General features: G+C 37.6%; 1 protein-coding gene across 1 annotated transcript in view; it reads right to left on the bottom strand.

Annotated features, from left to right (window-relative positions):
- The window catches only part of cpne5a (copine Va), a 131,923-nt gene that overhangs the window by 28,182 nt on the left and 85,697 nt on the right, over positions 1-18,044 (bottom strand). Inside the window, exons 14-17 of the mRNA XM_051652479.1 lie at positions 12,264-12,310; positions 11,884-12,065; positions 10,351-10,478; positions 5,367-5,469 (exon numbers count right to left, since the gene is read on the bottom strand). Of these exons, the coding sequence (XP_051508439.1) occupies positions 5,367-5,469; positions 10,351-10,478; positions 11,884-12,065; positions 12,264-12,310 (460 nt within the window). The remainder of the gene's footprint in view (positions 1-5,366; positions 5,470-10,350; positions 10,479-11,883; positions 12,066-12,263; positions 12,311-18,044) is intronic.

The raw sequence follows: 18,044 nt of genomic DNA, 5'->3' as shown, positions 1-18,044 counted from the left end.
TCATGTCTTTATTTTTTGCACCAAATTATGGAGAGTAGTATCAGTAAGAGTATTGATAAGTATCGGAATCTATAAGCAGTATCAGTATCGATAAAATCCTAACGATATCCATCCCTATCACTGGGTGCACAGCCCAGCTATATGCATTCCAATAATCCAGTGGAACCTATAAAAACTATAAAAATTATTTCATACGCTTCGAGGGAAAGACATGGAGAGATAAGTATGTGAATTTGACCTTCCTCAGCCTAAGATTTGATGTGGCGACATTAGTAAGACAGTTGGTTAGTTTCATGTGCGATCCTGATTCAAGTACACCTTTTGCCAATTTTACTATTTTCCCCTTATCAATCCATGTAAGTGAAGACAGACAGTGGCTGTACATGCCATCGGAAAATCATTTATTTAAAATAAAAATGAACACAAAAGGTGTAAAGAAAGCGTCTAAGGGGAGTGTGATATAAATGAAGGTATCCTAAATATGGTGTTCTCGTTGGGACCAGGGGGGCTTACTAAATTTTGGGCAGTGCAGGGAAGGGGGTCGGATGGGCACACGCACGCCTTTCCCGGTCTGGAACGCATGGTTGACAGCTTTTTCCAGCTAGGTTCATGGAGGCAACTCGGTTACCCGTTTCCTGGACCTGAAGAGACTGCTCTAAAGCCGCGCTCCGCATTTAAAGACAGCAGTGAAGCGGTACCATTACGTGACACATCAAGTGCATTTCTTCCCACTGCTAGCGATGTAGTTAAGTTCAGTCACAATACTTATACTACATACACGGATGTTGTTAGATTATATACTCTTTTATTGTACACCAGTGTGCAAATTAGTATATGCTACTATTTACAGCAAGTGTAAATATCATCTACTGTAGCCTAACAAACCTTAATTTCGTGATTTAATTCTTTCTTATTCATTTCCACATAACTTTATTAAATATATTTATTAATTTGTGATATGTGTTTGTTTGTTTTAAAAAATAATTTTCTTTATTTTTTTGTACTTCTGAATAGATATACCTGTGCTGATAAACTACAGTTGACAGTTTTGCACTTTTAAGATTTCTGATTTTGAATTAATAGAGCTGTTTATTTGCACAATTTAAACTTGCATAGTTATTGATGTTGGGTGTGTATGGATAGGTGTACTTGTAGGTAGGGGGCCACATTTTGAATGCTAGGGCCCTGCCATCTGGTACCAACAATCATGCCACGGTCGAAATCACTGAGATCACATTTTTCCCCATTCTGATGGTTGATGTGAACATTAACTGAAGCTCCTGACCCGTATATGCTTTATTTTATGCACTGCACTGCTGCCACACGATTGGCTGATTAGATAATGGCATGAACAAGTAGGTGTGCAGGTGTTCCTAATATAGTGATAAGTGAGTGTATTGACCTGTTTCAGTGACGTCACTTTTCCCCCGAAGCCGCCATTTTGCGACCATCAGCGGGAGAAAACAATGGCGGTGAATGGAAAAAGACCCGTAAAACAATATCAAGAATGCTTTTGATAAATGTTTGTGTTGTTTTCTGCTCTGATTTAGGGTTGCAACGGTATGAGATTTTCACGGTAAGAAAATCATCATGGTTTCACGGTATCACAGTATACGGTATTACACAATTATAATTTTTTTGGTTGAACAAATGCTTTATTAGGGGCCGAGCACCGATGGTGCGTGGACCCTATTGTTCTTCTAGGCGTTTATTATTATTATTATATTTTTTCCCAAATGAATTGCATTTTTGAGGGCCTAAACATACTCGAAATCTCATTAAACTTTGCACACGCATCAGAAGTGGTGAAAATTTACATCTGATATGGGTTTCAGAATTAGGTGTGGCAAAATGGCTTGATAGCGCCACCTACAAACATTCAACAATGTGCGCTTTACGCTACGTTTCACCTACTTGTACGAAAATCGTTACACATGTTTAACATGCCAATACCTACAAAAAAGTATCTTGGACCCATGCCCTAAACTCAACAGGAAGTCAGCCATTTTGATTTTTCTCTTAAATTTTTGCTCAGTTTTTGCCATTTCCAGGCCTCGTACTTTAACGAACTCCTCCTAGAGATTTCATCAGATCTACTTCATATTTGGTTATTATAATATAAAGGCCTTGGCGATGCTAAATTGTGAAGCTTTTGAGTTTTCACTGCACGGCGTGGCCCATCTTGAAACTTTAACTACAGCTGCCACTGTTGATATAAAATGAGGTCCAATAGGTTCTACCTTTAGGTTATTTCATATGTAACGATAACATTTTGTCAAAATATAACTTTTACTCATGTAAAATCATGAAACAATTTAGTAAATGTGATGATGTATAATGAAACAAAAAATTAGCGCATTGCACAGTGTTGCTCTTTTCCTCCTCAGTGCTGTTTAGCATGTCAGGGCTGCCTACTGTCTGAGAGGTTCGACTTCACTTTCTCCGTAACACTTTAAACTAGAAAAGTCTCACTAGAATTGAAATTGGTCACATCAGTTTTGAGGTCTGTGCTCCGCAATATCGAGGGAATCCCGGTTGTTGCACGCGCACGCCAGAGAGAAGAGCAGATCATTAGCATGAGCTGGTTCCGTTACACTTGTGCAAAAGTGCAGATGAGAAGCCTTTAGCTGATTGCGGTATTATCATTAAATCTGCCTCGGCAGTCCTAAATAGGCTATCACTTGGGCGGCTGCCGAAATATCTTCAATGGGAGAACCATGTCATGGTTCTTTCCCCGCTGTCTGCGACCCAGTCCGAATAGACCTGCAACCCACCAGTTGAGAAACACTGCTTTAACTCACACACACACTCACTTATGTCAGACCCCCTCGCCTCGCTTCTCTCTGACATTTTCTCTGCTGCATGTGTGTGTGTGGCGCGAGTTGACGAATCTGACAGGCAGATGAGGAGGAAAGGAGATGCGCACGCGCAGGTGAGATTCTCCATCCGGTTGCATTTTTTTTTTCTCAATACCGTAGATAAGTAATGTACATGGTATGATAACCGTCAATTTTCATACCATGGTATACTGTGAAACCAGTATACCACTGCAACCCTACTCTGATTTGGTCAAAATATTACAAAACGTCTGTGATGATCCCATCTGTATAAAAGTAAGAGCTGCTTTTAACTTAAGAAGAATACACAGAAAGCAACCAAGGCATATTAGTATATAAGACTAATATATTTAAATTGTAGTCTGGTGGTGTGTGAAAAAAGTCTGTGCTTCATGATCTTATGATGTGTTGTTTATTGACTAACATTAGTATACACATTAAATATATACTATATATTTACATTATTGTGCTTTCCCCCTTCATCGCTCCTTGACTTTGGTGAAATTAAGCCATGTCACTTAAAAGATAAAACTTTACTGAAAGAATAATTACATTTTGGCTTTGGTAATTAAAGAGCAGTATCACCTTTTCAAGTTTTATAAATAGAAACAAACATTTAGCCGACTTTTGCTGCATCCCACATTGTCGCAAATTTAATGTTAATGGAATTTTGGTAACAAATATGGCAGCGCGGTCATCCTGTGACGTCACATGAAACAGGTTAATATATATGTATATACTGTATATAGCTACAGCACAATCAAAGCTGTTTAATTTTACATGTAGCAGGTCACCCCCCAATGGGCACTGCCATGTTGACATTGCATATCAAGCGAGATACTACCACTAGTAATGACAATAATAATAAAAATGTAACTTTCAGCCAATGCTCAAACATAAAAATACATGTAAACAAAACAAGAAAACCAAACAACGTAAAAACAAACACAATATACGAAGCACAAATCAACAGTGATGTTATTGATCAGCAGGAGTGTGATCCACCACCAGACACTAGACAAGTGGAAAGATAGAAAATGTCCCTGATTAAAAAAAAAACAGGTCCCTATTGGAGAGATCTTTTATATGAATTGGGAAGAACAAGTACTCTCAGAGAGTTATTCATTCATTTTGTCATGGCTGTGCATTCGCAAAATTTATAGTTCGTGTTTCATTCATTAGACACTTGACAGCCGCAAGTTAGTTCACCTAGTTCACCTCCCGACTGGATCTTCGGGAATGGGTCTTTCATTCATTTGACACGTGACAGCCGCATAGGCTCTGTACTGTAAACAGATATTAGTTCTATTCCCAACCTTCCTTAAATACAGGCGGTTAGTTAGGGTTAATTTTTGCCCTTACTGTTTTACTTTAATTTTACACTTGGCAGAACATATATTTTAATGACTTTCTGCATTAAATACATGAAAATTATTTATCATGATAATTTTAAAATGTTTTTTTATTGTCACACTGACAGGTATTGATCTTGATACAAACAACTCCAACATACTGAACTGTAAGCTGTTAAGAGAAAAAATAACAAAAGACCAGTCACTCGTGAACGAATCATTTGTCTTCTATGCTGAACCTTGTAGCGGTCTCAGGACAAATGAACATAAGACTCACCTGAAGACCCAGTCGGGAGGTGAACTAATCATTTCTGTTTCCTGTAGAGCCGATACGGTTGTCACGTGACACATAAACAAAATGACTTGAATTAAGGTTCGTTCATTGGCTGAACAAGATTCAAACATTCCAAGTCAGTAAAATGATCCGACCTTCCCATTACTAGTCAGTATAAAGTCCAAAACCACTGGTACTATTGGGACAAGTAAGAGCCAGCTAAAAACTTACTGAGTGCACCTTTAAGTTACTCACAGTATACTGTATATCTGAGTGGATAAATTGCTGAGAGTGCAGAGAATTTCAGAGTGTGAGTGTGAGTGTGTGAGAGAGGTCTTTATACTTCAGAGTACTGAGTTTTATCAAATCATTTTAAAAAGACCAACAGCAGAAGTACTAGAGAGAAATTTTCTCAGCAATCTAAGTAATCAACAGCTTATACAGTAGTTCAATAAAATTTTAAAAGACTGAAGACAGACAGTAACAACTCAAAGTTTCCAATCATACAATCTGCACCAACCCACAGCAGTCAGCAAAGAAGCATTACCATGTCAATCTGAACATTTACAGAGTTGGTTACATCAAACTCAGGATCCACAGCATCACAGGAAGAGGGTGAAGGAGATGGTGAGAAGAGACAGAGCAGCAGGCAAGATCTTAAAAGGAAGGTGTGGCTGTTCTAATAATCTGACTAAACAGTCGCAAATTCCCTTTAAATCCAGTCTGCTGGTTAACCAGTGCCATTATGACAGATGAATCCCTCTAGTTGTGGAGAGGATCTTTGGACGTCCCCAAAAAACCTGGGATTTGGTGCACTTTGCACCAGTGTATAGCAGAATGAACAAAGTTTGTCTTGAGAAAAGAGTAAAAAGAGAGAGAAAGAAGGGATAGAAGATAACTCACATTGACTATGGCTTCTTTGGTCTGAGCCATGTCTGATATCACACCATCTGTGATTATGAGAAGTACAAAATACTGAGAGCCGTCTTGAACTGCTGCAGCATACCTGAATGTGCAGACACAAACAAACAGTCAGTTTTTCATATTGCCACACAAACATTTTAGCAGAAAATGGTACTGTATACAGGGTTCGTACAAGGTGCTTGAAGTGCTTCAAGTACTTGAATTTGGCTTTTTCAAATTTAAGTCCTGGAAAACCCTTGAAAATAGCAATTTTTTTACCAAGAGGTGCTTAAAAAGTTCTTGAATTATAGAAAATCTTAAAATACGTTGCTTAAATCATTTAATAAATTAAATGTATTTATTTATTTTCGGAAAAACATGACAACAGACCACTAGACCACTGCTGAAGCAGGCAACACATAGACTGTGCTGTCACGTGGCACCTGTTACTTTTGGCAGCGCTGTTCAGGATGGGCCAATCACAATCAAGTGTTACTGGAGGATTTAAAAAATATATATTTTATAGATACTGCTGTTGCGGATTTAACAAGTATGAATCCTTGCAACTATCAGTTTTAATTACAATTTACTCTCCAGAGTGAAAAAATTATATGAGATGTAAAACATTTTGAATGATTTAAATGCAGATCAATGGAGGATTCAGTTTTGTGAGCCGTCTAGTGCCCCCTTCTGTAAAGAAAGCTTTGTGTCTCACAAAATAGGTTATTTCTGACAACATTTGGGTCAGTATCCAATTATGTTGACAAACATGTCCCTCGACTTTTTTAGTCACGAAAAAGCTTTCAAATAGCGAATTTGTTTTTATTGTTTTTTAAAAATAATTTTATAACCTAACATTTAATGATATGAAATGGCTTGATTTTTTAGAAAATATATTTGAAATTGTTAATTGCCTGAAAAAAATACTTGTTCCCTTCTTCTGGTACACCACTTCTATGACATGTAAAGTTATTTGTGTATTTATTTTGTACTTATTTTTAATAAAAGCATTAGTGTAAGGCCAAACAAGTGTGCAAAAAAAGTAAAAAAAAAAAAAAAAAAATATATTATTAATAATTTTAATAATTTAAAAAGAATGTTTGTCCCTTAATTTCATGTTATTGGTTTTATTAATGTTAAGACCTTTTTTTTTTTTATGTTTTAAAAAAAAAATTAAATACAAAAAGTTGTAGAAAATAATTTTTAAGGTTTAAGTTCAGAGGCTGCTTAAATATGCATGTAGTGATTTTTCCCAGCATGTTAAAAAGTTATTCACATTTTAACTAATATTTTCACACAAACATATTTGGTGTTGTACCCCACTGAACCCTCAAAATGTGGTGTTGTTACTGTGAGAATATGTACTTAAAGATGCTCATTGTTGTACTTGTAATAAGTGGTGATTTATAAAAATAAATTAACTGAATGTTTAAAATATTTGTATTTAAAATTAACAAAAATAATTTGTTTTAATGACATCTCGAGCATAGTCCTTGAAAACAAATAAAAATGTGCTTGAAATGTCCTTGAAAGCCCTTGAATTTAACTTTGAAGCATCTGTACTAACCCTGTGTATAACTGGCACCATAAAACAAGTTGCACTTAAATGGATAGTTCATCCAAAAATTAAAATTCTGTCCTCATTTAGTCCCCCTCCTGTGGTTCCAAATCAGTATGACTTTCTATCTTCAGTGGAACACAAAATAAGATGTTTGGCAGATTGTTAGGATGTTAGCGGCCTTAGTCACTATTAATTTTCATTGTATGGAAAAGAGATGAAACTGAAGAGTGACTGACCACGTTAACTTGCACTTAAGAAAACGGTTTATTCCAGGTTTTTTTTTGCCGTAAGGGGCATTCTGTAATGTCATGTAAAGAAGAATGGCGATTTCTTTACACCGTTTAAGGCATTAAGAGACAGACATCCAGGTTTTTCCTGGAGAATGCGGCTTAATGTGGCCATGTAAACACATAACCAACATTGTAACAGGTTTTTGAAGGGTGCACATGTGCGTGAATAGACCAGACAACAAATGTCATAGGATGGAGCCCAAAAACAAGTCAAAGTGAAAAGAATTCAACATTTCTGCTTTCTTTTACAGTAGAAAAAGCACATACACTATAAACTATACCCATTTATACACACCAAAGAAAAATATTGACAGTCCCTCCGTCGCATATATGCGCTTGAACATTGGGAGAATCCTGGAGTTTTACGTAAGAGGGAAACCCCACTACTGCAGTGCTATTCCGCTGCAGGTCGCAAAAGAAAGTTAAGAAAACAAACACATCAACAATTTTGGAATATCTGGAAATAAAGCAAAGCAACAGGGAATAAAATAGCGATATCAGGTTTGTTATTTACACAAGCGTCGGGGGGAAATTACGTCGCTGTGGAGAAAGCTGCTTACTGAACGAGCCGCATGTATACAGGAGTAAAGTGTATGCCACTTCTACAGTGCATGTAAAATGAAACGCTACTTTCTCGCAATAAGCCGCTTTCTGGTGTCCATGTAAATGTAGTCACTGAGGCTAACATTTTGCCAAACATCTCCTTTTGTGTTCCACAGAAAAAAGAGTCATACAGGTTTGGAACAACATGAAAGTGATTAAATAAGACAGAATTTTCATTTTTGTGTGAACTATACCTTTAAAAAGACTTGGACTTGTGGCATCAGACTAAAAGACTTGAGACTCAATATGGATTAGTCACAAAAGAATAAAGACTTGACTTGGACTCTATGTCAGAGACTTTTGAGCATTATCTGATTGCCAACCACAAAAACTTAAACTTGATATCCATCTTGCTGGTTCTGTGGTTTGTTTGCATTTTAACAGTATGGTTGAATACTGAAAGCATCATGACTGAACACGTAGTATTCAAGAACTGAATCTCATGCATATACAGTTGTGCTCAAAAGTTTGCATACCCTTGGAGAATTGGTAATATATGTACCATTTTTTAAGAAAACATGAGTGAGCAGGAAAACATATTCAACTGTAGGCTATAACAGAATGGCACAATCATAAAACAAAACATAGCAACAAAGAAAAAAATTGAATGACCCCTGTTCAAAAGTCTGCATACCCTTAGTTCTTAATACTGTGTATTACCCCCTTTAGCATCAATGACAGCGTGCAGTCTTTTGTAATAGTTGTCTATGAGGCCCCAAATTCTTGCAGGTGGTATAACTGCCCATTCGTCTTGGCAAAATGCCTCCAGATCATGCAAAGTCTTTGGTCGTCTTGCATGAACCGCAAGTTTGAGATCTCCCCAGAGTGGCTCGATGATATTAAGGTCAAGAGACTGTGATGACCACTCCAGTCAACTTGGCCTTGTGTTAAGGGTCATTGTCATGCTGGAAAGTCCAAGAGAGTCCCATGCGCAGCTTTCATGCAGAAGAATGCAAATTGTCTGCCAGTATTTTCTGATAACATGCTGCATTCATCTTGCCATCAATTTTCACAAGATTCCCCGTACCTTTAGAGCTCACACACCCCTAAAACATCAGTGAGCCACCACCATGCTTCACAGTGGGGATGGTATTCTTTTCACTATAGGCCTTGTTGACCCCTCTCCAAACATAGCGCTTATGGGTGTGACCATAAAGCTCTATTTTGGACTCGTCACTCCAAATTACAGTGTACCAGAAGCTGTGAGGCATGTCAAGGTGTTGTCATGCATATTGTAACCGGGCTTTTTTGTGGCATTGGTGCAGTAAAGGCTTCTTTCTGGCAACTCGACCATGCAGCTCAATTTTGTTCAAGTATCGTCGTGTTGTGCTCCTTGAAACAACCACACCATCTTTTTCCAAAGCAGCCTGTATTTCTCCTGAGGTTACCTGTGGGTTTTTCTTTGTATCCTGAACAATTCTTCTGGCAGTTGTGGCTGAAATATTTCATGATCTACCTGAACTTGGCTTGTTATCAAGAGATCCCTGAATTTTTCACTTCTTAATAAGTGATTGAACAGTACTGACTGGCATTTTCAAGGCTTTGTATATCTTTTTATATCCTTTTCCATCTTTATAAAGTTCCATTACCTTGTTACGCAGGTCTTTTGACAGTTCTTTTCTGCTCCCCATGGCTCAGTATCTATCCTGCTCAGTGCATCCACATGAGAGCTAACAAACTCATTGACTATTTATACACAGACACTAATTGCAATTTAAAAAGCCACAGGTGTGGGAAATTAACCTTTAATTGCCATTTAAACCTGTGTGTATCACCTTGTGTGTCTGTAACAAAGCCAAACATTCTAGGGTATGTAAACTTTTGATCAGAGCCATTTGGGTGATTTCTGTTATCATTATGATTTAAAAAGGAGCCAAATAACTATGTGATAATAAATGGCTTCATATGATCACTATCCTTAAATAAAAGACAGTGTTTTTGCATGATCAGTCATATTTTCAAAATCAATGCCAAAATTTCACAATTTCTGCCAGGGTATGCAAACTTTTGAGCACAACTGTATATAATTGCTCTGGGATGTCCCACCGCTATTGACACAGCTCTTCTGTCATCATAAAAATCCCATAATGCTCTTTGTTATGCAAAACAGTTTACAGAATTTATGACAGGAAATCTGGTCTCTCTGAGGTCCACACATGGTCACAACATTAGAAAACGCACATTTGGTTCCTTTTAAATCAGCTGGCCATGTTTGATATTCAGTACAATATCTATCATATGCTATACATCAGCACCTGGGGCAGCCTTAAAAATATGCACACAGAAGTAGTCCCACCTCTTAATAGGAAAAGCATAAGACCTTCAAAAATAAAAAGCCATCAATAAGGTCTCGTGCAGTCATAGTTTCCCGATAATCAAGAGCTCAATTTTGCCCGTGCAGACTTGGCCTATCAGAACCAAGTAGGGAGTGTCAGTCCAATATCCCCAGCTAAAGATGTGATGTTTTTTCCAAAATTTCTAAGCCTCCTCTTTTGCTTGAGCAAGTGAGTGTTTTTGCATTTTTGCTCACCTTGCTACGCTATTGATGACAGGAGCAAAATTGGTGGGTCCGTAAAGCTGGACTGTCTTTAGACTCTGGTGGTAAGCCTCCAAAATGCCCTCCATCCCGTTGCAGTATGGGTTATCTACATTACCATTCTTCAAGAGGAACAGAAGAGATCAATCACTAACACTACACACACTATGCCTCCGCCATTAAATTAATGTTCTTTGTTCAACACGTGTTAAACTCAGTTGTCAGCATTTGTGGCGCTTGATATATATATATATATATATATATATATATATATATATATATATATATATATATATATTATGTTTACAATTTTACTATTCACTTCCATTGTACAGTATGTGCCTTACTGTAACCACAAGTTTTTTTTAAATAAAAGCTTTTTTTAAATAAACAAGGGACAAGTTGAATTTCTTTTTTTTTTTTTTTTTTTTTTTTTTGTGGTAATCAATATAATGCCACAGATGCTCTTGATTGAGGTTAAGTTGTGTTATACCCACAAAATTCCTTCTGATCTGCTGATTCGTCTAATCTAAAAAATGCACATGTATTAATGCAACATACATTTGAATATAAAAAAATCTACATATAGAACATGCATTGGTTATTAGGGGGCCTGAACATTAGTTTATGCTGCAAATCCACTGAATTCAATGGAGATGGTGCGTCAAAAGGACATACGTAGAGGGAAAACACAAAGGTTTGCAAAAGCGACACTCCTGTCATGTGACCAAAAGTTAACTTTTGCTGGATCCCACTCTAACGCAGGCATTCGTTGACCAATTAGAAGTTATTTCGGGAATCCAATTTGCTGTGTTCTCATTTGTTTTGTAACTGATACAGCTCGTTCCACATCTTATGCATTCCTATTTGTCAAACACTCCATCAGAGCTTTCTCTAGTGTGCAGATGCCCATATGTTGCTCAGAATTTGTTCAGCATAATCATTAGATACATATTCATGCTTTAAAAACAGCAATATTCAAAGAATCTGGAAGCGAAGCAGCAAGACTTTAAACTAAACATATAATCAAGAATCATGATCAAAAGTAAATAAAGAAGGGGAAAAACAAAGATGGGAAGGAGGAGTGTCTGAGGAAGAAAAAAGATTGAGAGCGAGTGCAACCTAATTAACAGTCTCAAAATTTGGAGGAGATAAGGGTTTGGCACACGCACATCATAAATACTTGGGTAACGTTAATGAGCAAGAGTGTCAAAAGAGCCTTATTTACACATTACACAAAAATCTAACCATGCATTACTAATAACAATATCATAAACATTCTATAAACTCAAGATCTGCATAAACAACTAAATAATACTCCAAAACAAAAACAAAAATTGATTGCAAACACACACCCACAGAGTACAATTTCACAAACAGGAGAAAGCAACACTGTTCACTTCCAGCCAGAGTGTCTGAAAAACACTCTACATTGGGCACACACACAGGACTCGAGCAGAAATGGCTCTGGACATGCACCAGCTGACTGTGAAATCCACATAATCTATCATATCTAGGAACAGGTACCAGGGGAAATTCATGGGAAACCCTTCCATCAGGAGGAAGTTTGGCTCCAAAGCCCAGTGCCGGAAACATCTTATCGCTGTCATAGTCCTGAATGATCTCGCCAACAGCCTTCAATGCCATGGCGTATGCGTTCATCTGATACGGGTTCATGTAGTGGAGGGAAGTGGATTGAGAAGGGTTCCCTGGAGTTTAGAGAGAGAGAGCGAGAGATCATAAATTAAGGCAAAATCTGATTTAGACCAGTCCACTATCTGCTGCAACCCCATTTATGAGAGATAATAGTGCTGTGTTCATTGTAAACAGGATGGAGGGTTAATCCGTAAAAAAGCAACAAGCAAATTAAAAAAAGCATATCAACACTAAAAATAAGAAACCCTTACCATTGGAAGCAGTGAAATCAATGGCCACTGTGAAATGGATCTGAGTGCTAGAGAGAGAAAGAGAGAGAGAGAGAGAGAGAGAGAGAGAGAGAGAGAGGAAATAATATCAAATGAAAGATCCTAAAACAAATACAGCATTTAAATATAAACCAACATTTGCACACATTTCTGGTGGCTACGGATGTGAGACACTGACAGTGGGACTTCACAAAGGTGATGGATTGTGATTCACCCCAAACTGTGGCACAGATCACCAACCCTCCAGCTTCAAAACACTCGAGTCAATATGAAGCGCTCTCAGCCTCTGTTTGAGGGGTTGCTGTAATTACAATCTCCAGCCTAGCATTGTACTGTCTCTCTCTCACCTGATAGGCAGACAGCCAACCTCCTGTTCAGCAGCCAGACGTTCCTAACAATCAGCTCTGCCTGGTGGAAAGAACATCTGCTTAAACCCACTTCTTCTATTTCAAACATCACAATCTTCAGAGAGACTGCGAAACTGGTCCCAAAACAGCAGTGCGTACAGAACTGCCACTTCAACATCGCTGTTCTGTAGGACAGGCTTCTGTAATCTGTAGCTATGCTGGAGTTCCCACTGATTTCAGAAGAGTTGTGAAAGAATCAGTGATTTTGAAGTGGCAGTTCTGTATGTGGAAGGCTACATCAACTGCAGTTCTGAGGCCAGTTTCACTGTCTCCCTGATGATTGTGGTAAAAAAAAGAAGGGGAAATAAGGAAGTGGGTTTGAGGTGACATTGGATCATTCCACCAGGCAGAGCTGACTTGACAGAGCAGACAGAGCAGTATGCAACCAGCGATTACCCAGTGATTCTGATAGCCAGACTGTATAGATTTAAATGGCAGAAACACGTCTTTTAAATAATAACCCACTGCAACACAATCCATTTAATTCAATCTACTTAAGAGACGACCAGTGTTGGATTAGTGACTTAGAAAAATCCACTATATATAACTTTAAATAACTAATCACTTCTCTAAAATTGTAATCAGATTACATTACTGTTTACCTAAAAATAATCATATTACTATTTTATATAAACTTTAAAGTTACTTTCTAAAACAGTTTTCACAGAAGTTTTTGTTTTTCTGCTCAACAATTTCAAAATAATATCTTAATTTCTTCCTTGTTCATTGGTCACAATTATTCACTCAGCACTATACGTTTGTGTGGTGCAAAAATGCGAGTGTGAGGCGATCTTCTGTGTTCTGCAACAGTTATCAGGAACTTATAACGTATAACGAGCGAGTAAGGCCAGCCGATGGCATTTCTGGAGCCCCCCTAGGGTAAGATGTTGGAGTTGGTAGTAAAAATCTTTTTCAGCCATGGAAAGGAGTTGAGCACTTTTACAGATAACCACTGAAGCACAGAAAAATATCATAATGACTTTTCTAATATCTGAATCTCAATGGCATTCCCCTTTCAGCATGAACCCTGCATGCAGTCTGCTATGCTGTCTGAATGAGCCCCAGTGCAAATGAGAAATGAGCTGTGGACGGGAATGTGATGTCGGAAAACACCAAGAACAAGGTCAGTGAATATTTATGAAATATTTCCACATGGACAAAGAAATCATCCTCTGCTGCAAGGGGGGTAATATGCAAAAAAAGGTGCATGTGGAATCCAAATGGAATAGTATTTAAATGGAATCCAGGATTCTGATCAGCAGGTAGTGCTGTCATTGTATTCATTGTATGGAAAAAGATGTAATGAATGTGAATGGTGACTGAGACTGTCAGATTCTGACAATTCTGTGTTCCACAGAAGAAAGTCATACGGGTTTTGAACAACATGAGGGTGAATAAATGACAACAGGATTTAATTAGTGGGTGAACTATGCCTTTAGTGTTTCTGGCCAAACCATGTTCACAGGAAACCCAAGGCTATTATGTTTATGCAAAGACCTTGAGAAAGGACCAAAAAACCGATACCCTTTATTTGCTCTTTTTCTAACTCAGCACAATATAAACAGAAGGACGTGGGGCAGCACAATAGCGATTAACAAGTTCGGTTTATGCTCCTTTATCTTAATCCTTTTTTCTTTTTCTTTTTTTGTTTATCTCAAGTTTTTCAGTTATCACTGATGTCTCCTAGCACAAAGTCTGAGCTGGTGCATTAATCAGCATTATAATGGGAACCTCAACAATGTTGGTGGAGACAAGGGGGGGAGGGGGGGTAGAATTATATATAATTATAAGATAATGACTGTCACATTAAAAACAATGCAGAGAGATATTTTTACATAACTGCTAAATTAAAGAAATAGATCATTCAAAAAATGAAGTTAAGTTCTGTCACTTACACACTCTCATGTTGTTCTAAACACGTATTACTTTCTTTTTTCTGTACTGGGGTGCATTTCCCAATTCCATCATTAACAACATAGTTCAACAATGTGGTGTTTCCCAAAACCGTAGTTCCGGGGTTTTTGCATTCTGAAACGTCACATGAACGCAAGTACAGCTGTTTAAGTAATTAAAGTCTGTTAAGAGAAAGCACTTTATCACACACAGTTTCTGTTGGAGAACACAGCTTTTATGCGTTTATGTTATGTGGCATTAATATGGTCTGAGGAGGAGGAGGGCGTGGCCGGGCTGTGAGGATGGACAGTCATGACTAACTTGTTAATTTCTACAATGATGCATCGTACTGTGGCAGTTACGCAGTAAGTTACGTCATTGTATGGGAAATGCACCCCGGCCATTCTTTTCCACACAATGAATGGGAATTATGGCTGTCAAGCTCCAAAATGATAAAAAAGCCTCATAAATGTAGTTAATAAGACTTGTTAACTAAATTCCAAATCTTCTGAAACCATTCAATAGCTTTGTATGAGGATTGAAGATTAAAACATAAAATTATGTTGTCACTTATAATCTTCCCCTCTGCTTGACAGACCCAATCTCCTTTCAATTTCATTATGTGTAAAACAGTGTGCAGGATATTCTTCAAAATCTCGCCTTTTGTGTTCCACAGAAGAAAGTCAAATGGGTTTAGGACTAAATTAGGGTTAGTAAATGGTGAACAATTCCTTCATAAACTTTGAATCAAATGAATGCAAATACACTAGATTACAATTGACTATTTTTATATGCAATGCTGTTTCTGTACTAAAGTGCATCTTGATTCAGGCACACACATCTAATTAATTTTAATTTAATAATTAACTTTCTTTATTCATCACACATTTGCACATATACAGTGAAATTCTTCTTTTTTTTTTTTCACATATCTCAGCTAGGCTGGGGTCAGAGTGCAGGGTCAGCCATGATACAGCACCCCTGGAGCAGATAGGGTCAAGGGCCTTGCTCAAGGGCCCAACAGTGGAACCCCTGACCTTCTGATCAGTAACCCAGAGCCTTAACCGCTGAGCTACCACTGCCCCATCTCTGCACTGTAGTAGTTCTGCATCCCTATCTGCATGGATGAGTTATGAACGTCTCATTGAATCTGTCTAGAACTTTCTCAGGCTAGTTTCTTCCTCTCATGACTTCCTCCATGACATCTTGACACAAGGCTGTCTTACTGTGGTCTAGGATGAGGTGGAACCTGATGGGTTCAAGAGATCTCTGAAGGTTTAATGATTAGTGAAGCTCAGTATGGCTAGGATTCACAGACCAAAAAGGCACCACATTTCCCATTAAAAGGTACCAGTAAATGAGCCTTCTCTCTTACTCTTGCTGTTGGAGTCATTCCATAGATTTTATTAACTTCCACTTTAGACAAGATAATACAAGTATAATTTATGAACTGTATAATTCTTTATAATGTACTGTATGTTTTGATATTGATGATGTTTATATTGATAGTTGAAATGTGACTGAATGCTTAAGTTACTGTTTTCTTTGCATTGAAATGAGTATGATGAATGGTTTTTAGTTATTATTAGTGGAATCCTAACTGGAACTGTAAAAATATTTCCATAAAGGAGACTAAAAAAAAGCTAAGAAGCCAACACTTGTCTACTGCAGTTTCTCCATTCTTTTGTATCAATCAGTCTAAAAATCAGTCTCCTTTGTTACTGAATCTGCCTGTATTCTCTATCTGAACTTGTACACCTTGACTTTGATTAATGGCTTTTACAAAAGGATTAGATTTCTTTTATGACTGCAACTTACTAAGTTAAGTCTGAAGGGTCTTGGTATACTCTTGAATAAATATTTTCCTTTTAATAAACACTGCTTAATTTAAATGAAAATAACTTTTCTACAAAGAAATAGAAATCCTGCAGGCTATCTCTCTTCAAAATATGATTAAACATTTAATAAGGTTTCTGGAAAAGGGTTTTAAATTTTACATTAAACTGTAGAACTCAGAGAGCTGTCGAACCCTTATGACCCCCAATATAATTAACACTTTTCTTAAGACATGATTCTTCCACTCTATCACAGCCGTAAAAGAAGGAGAATCCCTCTCGCTCTCGGAGCCAGAATATGATTTAAGAATGAAGTGGGTTATATATAGCCCTCTTTGTAAAGAGGAAAGTGAATGAAACGTGTAGCAATGGGAAATCCATACAAAAGTCTGCTTTCAGCATCAAAATTAAAAGGTCAGAGTCTGATGGAGAAAAATAACAAAGGTGAAAACTTGACAGAAAGCAGTTTGAGTGTGGCCACTTTGTGTTCTGACTTGGTGTGAACTGAACATGGCACATAGGGTAATGTCAGAATGATATGGATTACTTCAGTGTGAAAGGTCAGCCAAGTCCTTTGGATATTCATTCATAGACAGTTTACACACCTTTGTCTCTGTCTCTTTTTTTAATCTAGCCTTTTGGCACTTTTTATTGACAGAGACAGTAGAGAGGGAGCAGGGAATTATTGGGAAGGAAGATGGGGAATGAGACTAGGAATCCAGCTTCAACTTTCCTTCACTATTTTACATTTCATCTTTGTCCTTTTCTCTCTCACACAGTCCTTTTCTGTCTTTTTTTTAGGGTCTTTGTCAATCTGCACCAAAATACATATACACAAGAATGTAACCACGTATTCAGGTTGGGTAGAACAAATGCAGTACTTTAAGAATCAACCACAGAAAACAAATATCACCACTAATATGAATATCAATGTCTGGTTACGGCCTATCATTTACATTACATTTAAGACATTTATGATCTTGCCAGACACTTTCTCGTCAAAGCCACTTTCAAGATGCATATTAGACGAGTTTCAGTTAAAGAAGAGGTAGATAAAAAAATAAGTGCCATAAAAAACACTACAGATCGAGCTAGATCATGTGATGAACAGATTCTGTCTCCCCCACTTTTTCAGAAACAACTGACTGACAGAGTGAGAGATTGTGAGCAATGTTGGTCAACAGTAGAATGGGGACACACTAGTAGCTTTGGGCATGGGGCAGGAAGCAGGGTAGGCACTGATCAATAAGGAATCACAATAGGGTAGAGACAGCAGCACATTCAAATCACTGCATTTATCGCTACAGAAATCAGATTAATTAACAACTGGTGAAGTCACTGATTACACCTGATAAAGCTGGCGTGTCTGACTCGGTAATCTCGCATAGCCAGACTTTTGGCTAAGGGCATAAAGTCTGGTCCAGATTGCATTTTTTTCTGGACAGGAACCTATTAAAGCCCTATTAAAATGGCAATTATTTTACATGGGGAGGTAATTCCAGCATTTACAGGGGGTTGTCAGTGGTTTTATTGGCATCCAAATCCGAAATGTCTGTGTTTTTCTCCCAACTCCTCTGAGAAAATTCCAAATTACCTACTGTTTTTTGACAAACACCAAGGTTGTGTTG

Source organism: Myxocyprinus asiaticus, chromosome 24 (genome assembly GCF_019703515.2).
Source record: "Myxocyprinus asiaticus isolate MX2 ecotype Aquarium Trade chromosome 24, UBuf_Myxa_2, whole genome shotgun sequence".
Taxonomy (NCBI): Eukaryota; Metazoa; Chordata; class Actinopteri; order Cypriniformes; family Catostomidae; genus Myxocyprinus; species Myxocyprinus asiaticus.
The sequence above is the reverse complement of the archived record's forward strand: the minus strand, read 5'-3'. Positions and strand labels throughout refer to the sequence as shown.